The sequence below is a fragment of the Protomyctophum parallelum genome (assembly GCF_964188405.1).
Source record: "Protomyctophum parallelum genome assembly, chromosome: 18".
Taxonomy (NCBI): Eukaryota; Metazoa; Chordata; class Actinopteri; order Myctophiformes; family Myctophidae; genus Protomyctophum; species Protomyctophum parallelum.
In genome coordinates, this window is record NC_139716.1 from 17,785,302 (window position 1) to 17,795,916 (window position 10,615).

General features: G+C 43.9%; 1 protein-coding gene across 1 annotated transcript in view; it reads right to left on the reverse strand.

Moving 5' to 3' along the window:
* Positions 1–1,192: 1,192 nt before the first annotated feature.
* LOC310876001 (nuclear factor 1 B-type-like) overlaps positions 1,193–10,615 on the reverse strand; it is a gene marked incomplete at its 3' end in the record, with an annotated part of 107,712 nt that continues 98,289 nt past the window's right edge. Inside the window, exon 12 of the mRNA XM_083789449.1 lies at positions 1,193–1,199. Within this exon, the coding sequence (XP_083645575.1) occupies positions 1,193–1,199 (7 nt within the window). The remainder of the gene's footprint in view (positions 1,200–10,615) is intronic.

Genomic DNA, 10,615 nt, shown 5'->3' on the forward strand with positions numbered 1-10,615 from the left:
GCGTTGTGCCGGTGGAACCGCAGGGAGGCAGAGCCACTGACCACAGGCACTGACTGACTGAGGCACCCCAAAGCAGACACACATAGTGACACAGTCTGTGGTGACATCTGCTTCTACTCAAGAGAAAGCACTTCAGCACTTAATAAAGCATATAATCACAATGTTGTAACTCAGGAGCAGACAAAACAACGCATGAGTACAGTCAACATAGTCCTTTTTAACAGAGCAAAATGCCTTCTCAAAATGCAAACGGCTGTCACTCGTCTCGTATGGATTTTGACTGGACCGGAAAGTTACTAATTACAATTTGCCTTACTTTTGTTGTTATTGTAATCGAGTAGCTTTTACTTGTACATTCTAAAATCACCTGACACTACTTTCAATTCAGTACTGTAGAGCTACACCAGTAATATTACTTGAGTAACGTTTGATTAAAGTAACAATACTTCTACTTGAGTATGATATTCTGGCAGTAGCTGCATTCTCCCTCTTGATGGCCTAAATGAAGATGCAAAAGCATCCCAAATCCATATATAAATATTTATAAGGGGACTATTCTTTTTACAACAAAGAAGGTGTACAGCAAAATACACCCACAGATGTGCTGGACTTTCTTCCTTTCTCTCCCTATACTGTACATACTGTACACCTGCATGCAATTTTCTACATGCAAGCAGAGAGGAAAGGCGAAGGGAGTCGTGGTTAACAGTTTTAAATCCTGGTGTTATTTGGGAGGGTGAAAGCTGTGCGTCACATTAAACAAAGGGAGGTTTGTGGTTCTCCTGAAAGGTTTTCATGATAGTTTACAGTTGGGTCTTTTTTCCTCCTCTTCTTGCTATCACCTAACAAACTGTGCTGATGAGATGGATATGGATCGCACATATAGCCGAAATACAACAACCTCAAAGTCATTTAGTGTGTCTCTTGCTCACTGGCTTTTTAAGTGTCCTGTTGGAGAAAGTTTGGGTCTTTTGCAGTTGCACATGCAAGGCAGGCAAGAAGTGAAACTCACTTGAAGTGGTGTTCTCTCCGCATCTCCTCTCATATTTCAGCTAAACGGCCCTGCGCGCAGGGCCAAGGAATGCATCAAGCGCCATAAATCAGGTTCTTGATAGGAACTTGGCGGCCGGACAGCGGCGCAGAGAGCAATGTAATGTAGCCACAGTACAGTAAAGATGTTTTAAGGTGAACATTACGATCTTTGGAGGAAGAGAAGAGAGAGGGAGAAAGAGAGAGGGGGAGAGAGAGAGAGAGAGAGAAAGAGCAAGGGAGAGGAGACAAGAGGAGGGTGGACAGGGAACATTGTCCAAATGACAGAGCAATGAAAGCTATCCTCACCTCCTGCAACCCTTTGCAAAGCCCCCCCCTCCCCCCCTGCTATGATCACATAAAGAATACAGGTCTCAAAGTTGAGTCTGTCTTTCATGCCGTTGTACACAATGTACTCATGTGTACAGCGGCTTTTCTTTTCTTTTTTTCAGGGGGTTGGGGGCGGGGGGGTGGTAGAGCTTTGGAAGTTTGGAGTGCTTGCGTTTGTGTGTTTGTGCATGTGCAGTGTGTGTGTGTGACCGTCCGTGCACATGCTCAGCATGCGACGTGATCACCCACGTACACACCGTGACATGTGTGCACGCGCTTGAGTTGAGAGAGGGGGAGAGAGAGAGGGGGGGGGGGGAGAGGCTCTCTATATTCTATCATGGAGAGAGGGGGAGATGGGGGAGAGAGAGGGAGAGAGAGACGGGGTGAGATGGGGAGAGAGAGAAGGAGAGATGGGGAGATGGGGGAGAGAGAGGGGTGAGATGGGGAGAGAGAGAAGGAGAGATGGGGGAGAGAGAGGGGTGAGATGGGGAGAGAGAGAGAGAGAGAGGGGCAAGATGGGGGAGAGAGAGTGGGGGAGATGGGGAGAGAGAGACGGGGTGAGATGGGGAGAGAGAGAGAGGGGCAAGATGGGGGAGAGAGGGGGAGATGGGGGAGAGGGGGGGAGATGGGGGAGAGAGGGGGAGAGAGAGAGGGGAGAGATGGGAGAGAGAGGGGGAGATGGGGGAGAGAGAGAGGAGGGGGTGAGTTCATGTAAAAAAAAGCCAGCCAGCCGGTGCTGTGTGCCAGGTTTGTTTGTCACATCTCTGCTCCGTCTGCGCCTTATGCAAATGTACAGAGAGGGGGGGGGGGGGGGGGGGGGGGCTCCATGGGAAACCAGTGGAGCTAATCCAGCATGTTGAACAGGGGAGGAGAGGAACACTTTTCAATAAAACACCCCCCCCCCCACCCATCCACCCCCATCAAGTCACACACAAACACACACATGCACACACCGTTACAGAAATGCATGGATGCGTGAATGTAAGAACACACACGCATGCACACACACACACACACAAACATGCACACTTTTATAGACTGCGTTTATGTGTGTGTGTGTGTGTGTGTGTGTGTGTGTGTGTGTGTGTGTGTGTGTGTGTGTGTGTGTGTGTGTGTGTGTGTGTGCGTGTGCGTGTGCGCTCTTTCTTTTAACACACGAACGTCACAAACTTAATCAGGAGCCCACAAACAAAAAGCCACACCACACCACAACACATGCAACGCTCACGTATGCACGCATGCATGCAGGCACACAACAGATGCACTACACACACAAACACGAGCACAAACAGGGCCTTAGGGAACACCTGTTTCTTTTTGCGTGCAATTGCATCCAAAACAGGCATGCTTTCATAGTAGGCTATGTGAGCAAATAATCCCACGGTCTTAAGACCTACACTCAATCCACCGGGGTGTAATACTAGGGTTGCATTCAATAAAAGATAACAAGCAACCTTCAGTGTGTGGTGGCCCTGGACCCACGACTTCCACATAGACTATAAGAGCAACGCATTAGCCCAGCAGAGTCCCTGACTTAGACTATGAAATTTATGCAAATGTGTGTGGGAATAAACAGCGCTGAGAGTGTAGTGTGTTTTCACAGACAACCACCTCTTTTATTCGGGGGAGAGACCTCTTCAACCAGGTTTTTGAAGAAGAAGAAGAAGAAGAAGGGGAAAAGTAGACACAAACACACAGGCTGAGCCCATGAGTGTCTCTTTTATGAGGGGGAGATATTATCAATTTGCATTCTGTTTGAAAATCCGTTTTGAAGCACACCGTTGTTTTGTTATTCCAGTCAATTTGAGTCAATCCAAATTCACAGTGTGGTATAATGCCCCCCCTGTCACTGCCATTTCATTTCATTTCATTTAGTGGAATGAAGACACTTTTTTTCCCTTCCACTCTAAAATTATATTGATTTAAAGAATGATAAATCGTTGAATGGCATTTGAGGCTATATAGGCATCGTTTGCTCTGATTCAATGTCACTGAAAGTAAAGTCAAGCGTCAAGTGCCCCCACACTCCATGGCAATGTAAAGATATAGACTGTGGACACACACACACACACACACACACACACACACACACACACGCACACGCACACGCACACACAGACACAGACACAGACACAGGCAGGCGGGCGGGCGGGCGGGCGCGCACGCACGCACGCACGCACGCACGCACGCACGCACGCACGCACGCACGCACGCACGCACGCACGCACGCACGCACGCACGCACGCACGCACGCACGCACGCACGCACGCACGCACGCACGCACGCACGCACGCACGCACGCACGCACACACACACACACACACACACACACACACACACACACACACACACACACACACACACCCAGCAGCTTGGTACAGTATAGTGTGACAGGGCTCTTTGTGTGGGCATGGGCCCAGATCCAAGCACCCAGTCTAGCCTCTCTCTGGTCACAGGTATGTGTCAGAGTGTAGAGCCTACACACTCTGTGTGCTTCTTTTCATCCCTTCATCCTCTCTGCGCTGTCCCGGTGGTCAACGAGGGCAGCGCCACACACTCTTTCAAATGTCAAAGAGAACCCATTTTACATTTACATTTCTCTTTGTTGGGTCACATTTTTGGGACTTTGGCTGACACTTTAATCCAGAGTGACTTTACAATGAAAGCAGCTACCGCCTGTAAGCGTCAATTCCTAAAGATTATCCTTACGCTGTGAGTTAAATGAACACATCACTGTGTGTGTGTGTGTGTGTGTGTGTGTGTGTGTGTGTGTGTAGAGACCTAACCAACCTGCACAAGCTAACTAAAGTCAAAGAGAAGCAGAGCTCTCTATGCCCGGGATAATATTCATGTGATTCTGGAATCATGTAACAGAGAAGTGACAGAATAAGAAACGGGGGGGGGGGACGACGACAGACAAGAGAGCGGAGAATTGGGGTTTTAAGGATAGCCCCCCTCCCCCCCCTCCTCCCTGTCAGATCCTTACCCAGAGAGGGAAGGTCGGAGGGTGTGGGAGGGGGGTGTGGTGGGGGGGGGGGGAGGACAAAATACAAAGGCAAATCACCAAATCCCCTTTGCTTGAGCCCTGTGAAACATAATAGGGCGGAATCGGCCATCTATTTAGCTTCGTCAAATCACTGACAGCAGGCCTTGATAAAAAATGGGGAAAAAAGAAAGAAAGAAAAAAAAGAAGGAAAAAAAAGAATGGAAAATATGCAGGGGTACATGATTCTGCCAAGACCCTAACACAGAGTAGAGCCGGAGCCCCTATTGAAGCCAGATGTTGACTCAACCGGCCAATTTTGATAAATAGCATAATGATTACCATTTATAACATGGGGGTAATTTTATATCGCCACGGCACAATGTTGGTCCTCTCTAATGACGGCCTAAATGAGCTCTCTAGTATATATGTATGCCCCGGGGCGCCAGGTGGGTTTTCTGTCATGGTACCAATTTCAACTATACTATCCCGCAGTGTCCTCTTCCACCCGAACTGGGGCGCGGACGGTGTTGCGTTGCGTCAGACCCATATCTACAGGAATGGCCACGGCAGCAGCTAGCCGCCGCCAAGCTGGTTGTCGCAGCCGAGTGTCCAACTGAGACTTGAACCTGTCACATGGGCCATAATAGGACTTAATTGGTGCATTAGGGCCTCCTTCGACGTCCCCAAATCCCATTATGAAAGCTTCATAGATTGGTGCTGGTTGGACTTGACCCAGTGACCCACATGGAGTTAACTTGCATGACCCCATGCTTGGGTCCCACACACTGTAGCACATGTCCCATTCCTGAGGGATTGGAGGTGTTTACAGAAGATTAGCTCCAGCAATGCCAGCACAGGACATTGGGTCCTACTCTCCTACGTCGACGCCGGATCACAAGACCCGCGTGGACTCGGGAGACACAGAAACCTAACATGACTTTTACTTTTAGCAGAGGGAGAGAAGCCTGCATGGCTGCAGATGGATTCCTGCGATTACGGAGATCAACCAAATCCAATTAGTCTGATGGTGGGTTTAAATAGTCATGAGCGATGTCCTGATCTTACCCCCAGTAGCCGATGAAGTAAACTGTTTACCCTTTGTCAACTTTTGTTTCACAAGAGGAATGGTGTTTTTTTGTGTTCAAATACAGTTTGTCCTTGACCTGACCTACTTGACTTTACCGAGCCGCAGGTGATGTGTTCGTCTGTGTTGACTAGTGTAAATAAGATTACACTGAATGTGTAACTTCATAATAAACATTCATGAACATTCACAAGTTGAGAATTCATTGACAAATAGAGTTCTCTACCTGAAACCTGTGTTTGTGTCCAATTAATCTACTTGTAAATAACATGACAACTGCAGAAGACACAAGGAAAAGCCGCAATTCTGGGAGGGTATGAGTCTTTTTTGTAGCATAGCTCATTTTATTGTTTAAACAGTTTTGCATAGGAAATATATCCACTTCCAGTAATTGACTGCGGTAAAAACAGCTGCTAGCAGTATAGGCTGGATATAACAGTAACAATCACAAAAAGTTGAGCCTTATATTTACACTGATTTCAATCTTGTGGCAATTTTAGCCCCTGCACCAAATGTAACCAGCTTTTGAAGGCGTCGCCTACTGCTTGGCGCTTCTAAAAAAAATGAAAATAAAATCAATAGTAAAAGAAGGGATATCAAGGCCTTCCCTATACAGTTCACAATGGACACCTGTGGCTCCTAAACTGTAAATGAAAAAGATTAAAAAAAAAAAAAAGTTTCCAAAAGTCCTCTAAAACGTACATTCAGATACATACATAGACCTTTGCACACACTTGCAGTGTAACTACGATCACTACTGGAGACTGTTTTACATATTGTTTTGTTGGTGTTGTTGTTGTTGTTATTTTCTTTCTTTTTTTTGTTTCTTTTCTTTTTTCTTTTTTTTTTCTTCGTCTTTTTTTTAAATAAAATCCACCATGATTCAACAAGTAAATGATGTATGCGCAGTGGGAAATAAAAGTGCCACAAGACCCAAAGGGATACAAAATCAACCCTGCAGAGAAAACTGGTGACTAAAATCTTAATGAAAAGACATTATTTCAACCTTTCACTGCACTTGAACATAATGTAGCACTGGCACCCTTCCCACCCCCGCCCCACCACCCCCACAAAAAAATTACACATTTTTCCTCATAACTGCGCAAGCATAATGTGGGCATTGTATACTGACAGAGAATTTAAAAGAAATTTCCAATAAATTGCTCTTGGGAAGACATAAAAAAACAAAATAAGGACATCAAGCAATTACAGAAAGAACAGAGATTCAGATGATGATTTTAGTCACATTCTGTCCTGGATGACGCCATTCCTGTCAGATATCAAAGTAAATCTATCACATTAGTATATACAACTGACACTTGGACAGCTCGAAACAGGCACTGCATTGCTAGTCTTCTTTTGGTGAATGTTACGTACTGTAAAAATGCTGGTTTTTATGTTTACAAGAACCTGATGCCTAGAGGCTAGCAGCTAGCCAAACATATGGAACATGTGTATTGCTTGTGTAAAATGAAAACAATAACAAAAACAAAATAAATGGAGTTCTTGAAAATGCGCTTTTTTATAATGTTTACTTTCTTTCCAATCAATCCTTCCAGGCCTCCCTACCCAGCGCTGGACATTCAGTAAACAGGTACAACACAGATATTGCATGAGTGCCACTGGTTCTCCTTGCATACAACTGTACTGCTCTCCAATCGACCGCAGCCTCATAGGCAGAGGCTGTGCGGTGTCAAAAACCTGTCACTTGGTGACAAACCAGTAGACATTTTCATTCAGATAAGGCCCAGTAAGCTAACAATGATGGTGCAACACCGATTCAAAGTTTCAAGGTGCAAAAGGGCTTGGTGAAGAGCGTACAGTTTATAGGGCCCTGATTCAGACCCTGACTTGGCAATACGTAGCAATGCATCACAGACGTAACGCAACACTGCCCATAATACATGTCGTCTACTTAGTATCAACTGGAAGGTAAAGTACCCTGTTGTGAGGCGAGTCAATGTTTAGAGTGTTTTTAAGCACCTGGAATTAAAGTGATGCTATAGTTAACGTGTGTTAGAATGAAGAGGGTTTTTTAGGTCAAATTGGGCACGGAGAGATCATGGAAAGTGCAAAACAAGAGATGTCCCGTCTCGAGGCTTTCGTGTCGCCTAGAGGGGTTTAAAGTTAGGGTCTGTTTTTTTCTTATGGGATTCCACTCAGTGTGGGCCAAGTGGCCACCTCCCTGCAGACCAGCCTATACCGTGTCTAAACAGATGTGTACCGTAGCACCCAAACTGCTTACATTTTATGTAATTATAATCTAATGGGTGCAGAGAGGACTTTCATAATGGGAAAATTACTTGTTGCTGAGCACAAAAGAACAACTCTGTGGCGTCACAATACCCTGGCTCTCGACGATATCGGGGCTAAATCTACGGGGTGTTCTACTGGCTTTGTGACATCACATGCCCTCCCAGCTGCTACAAGAACACAATCAAACCATGGCCTTGTTGGACAAGAATTCGTTCCCATTTAAGAAAACAAAACCAGAAAAATCACATCACACTCTCTATGGCCACACTAACAAAATAATGACAATTCAAATATTCATGAAATGTTTCCCAAATGGAAAATTCTTAAGCGCTAAACATGTTAAAAAAAAAAGCCTTCATTTTATTTTTAGCTATGGATCAATGTAGAATATTTTCACCATTTACATACAGGAACATGAAAACTCATGAAACACTTGAGATTCTATTAATGGGGAGAGTTCTGGGGAGTTCTAACTCGAAATCCAGACTCTAGAACAAACAAAACCCCACAATTAATTTATTTTCTTTCCCCCTATAAATGGAATTGACTAAATTTTCCCCAGAATTGAAAAAAGATTTACAAACATGGGCTTCGGGGAAGAAGAAAAAAATTATCGAAAAATGGAAAATAAATTGAAACAAATGGTAAAAGTTTACAGTGTACAAACTCCTGGCCTGTGGCAGGCTTTTCAACAGAAAGACCCTCATGTTTCTCTTGATGTGTCGTGTCAGAGTCACTCCCTCATACATCCTCAGCTCACAACGCACACACACACACTCCTCCCAAGCTATCACATCAGAGCTCAGCCCCACAGACCTCTACTATCCACGCAATCATGGTATCTACCTTTTATATATACAGTTCTCCTATTTAAAAGAAAACAAAGAAAAATAACACCAACTGCACAGTGACCCTGACACCCTTTACCATTCATACACACACACACACACACGCGCACACACACACACGCGCACACACACACACACACACACACACACACACACACACACACACACACACACACACACACACACACTCGGGGACAATGCACTTCAGTGGGGTCTACAATGGCCAAGGGCTGCAAAGCACTTTTAGTTTATCTAAAAAAAAAAAAAAAAAAGACAGAAAAGTGCACATAGAACGGGGTGACTTTTATCATTGTTCTTTTTTTTTGTCAATAATAAATCTGGGTGAAAACGGAGATCAAGCTTGACTTGAGACTTTTTTCTTTTTTAAACATACATTTTCCTCATATTAGTTTGCCGTTTATTATAATTGGAGAACACTTGGTAGCTCGATACCATTCTCTCCAACACAAATAGCTAGGAACGTTCATGATTGTTGGGAAAGAGTGCAAAAGGCATCAAAACAGCATTGCAGACACTGCTTTCTGTTAGTGTTGATATACGTGATGTTCGGAAGGAACAAATGAGACGTGATTGATACAAATAATGCCCTGTGTGAGATGCCTGAGAGATACGTACTTAGTTCCAGGATGTTAAGACTTTTGTCTGGGGACTAGGTTTGAAACAGCATACAGGGGGAGAACACGATTGCCTATCTGCTAGTATTTAAGTGCTATATTATCATCCTACTAATGCATTCTTATTTTAGTTACATATATGGCCACGAGAGATCAGATGAACGGGGAAGAAACTGTGGTCCATCTCTTGTTTTCTCAGGAACAATGCAAGGTCCTCGACCAATGAATCTTACAGGGGGGTTTGTTGGGTGACATCCCTGGAATTGACAGATCTAGTGCATATAATGTATGTACATTTATTTATTTATTTATTATTTATACAAATCGACTTAGAAAATACTCTGTAAAGGCTTGCCTGAGCCTGCCATGAACTGATTTCGACAGGTCTCACTAGCATTGGTTGGTATGTGATTGTTGCGCTGGTCACAGGTCACTTTGCTGATGTGATAAGGCATTGGGGATTTTGCATTCAGTGACTTCTAATCGCCCCCGGCGCAGAAATAGATAAATGTCGATCGATGCACTTCATTTAATCGTATAAGTAGATTGGAGAAACGTCCACTGTGAAACATCTCATGACTTGTCGGTACTTTTTTTTTCCTCATTCCAAGCGGTGATGATTTTTTTTTCATTCGATTTTTTTTTTTTAATACATGATTGTCAAACTCAAGTCAAGCCCTCTCTCCTGTGAAAATGATGCTCCTTCAAGTTCACATGCTAGCACCCCAGGTGGGAAGTTGAAAGAAAGAAGAGTCCTATTTGTCACAGTTAGACCAAATCAGTGACTTTGCAGCCGTATAGTGTAGCCAAGGATGTATAGAAAAATACCCTCCCACCCCACCCACCCTCCCGCCCTCCCTAAACTCCCTAATTCAAAATACACTGGAACACATGGCATCATTCGGCAGGCCTGAGCCAAAGTGGAAAAAAATGAAATTAAAATAAAAAAAGACCTTGTCATACACTGCATAGAAAGCAGTCCCCACTTTGGTCAATAAAAAAATTAAAAACACCCACAACAACAACATCATCATCAACAATAACAACGACAAACAACGATATCAACAAAATAAATGCATTACAATATTGTCTATCTCCAAACTAGCCTCTAATAATTGACGCATCTATAAGCACTACCTACATAGGCAAAACTTGAATTTTTCATAAATCTGAATTCCACCCTCCACAAAAGTAACTGGAAGATGAACAAAAAATGAGCGTTGAAAATATTGAGAAAAAAAAAAAAAAAAAAAAGATGAAAGGTTATTAGAAAAACCACCAAAATACTGAAAAAACAAAAATAACAAAACAAAAACATAATGCTGGTTGATTACAAACTTTAAAACGGTGACTATACACACTACACAGCCTTGATATGCAATGTAACTGTGAGATAGAGTAGTAAATGAAGTTAAAAATCAACAATTTCATTCAGAGTACAAAACAA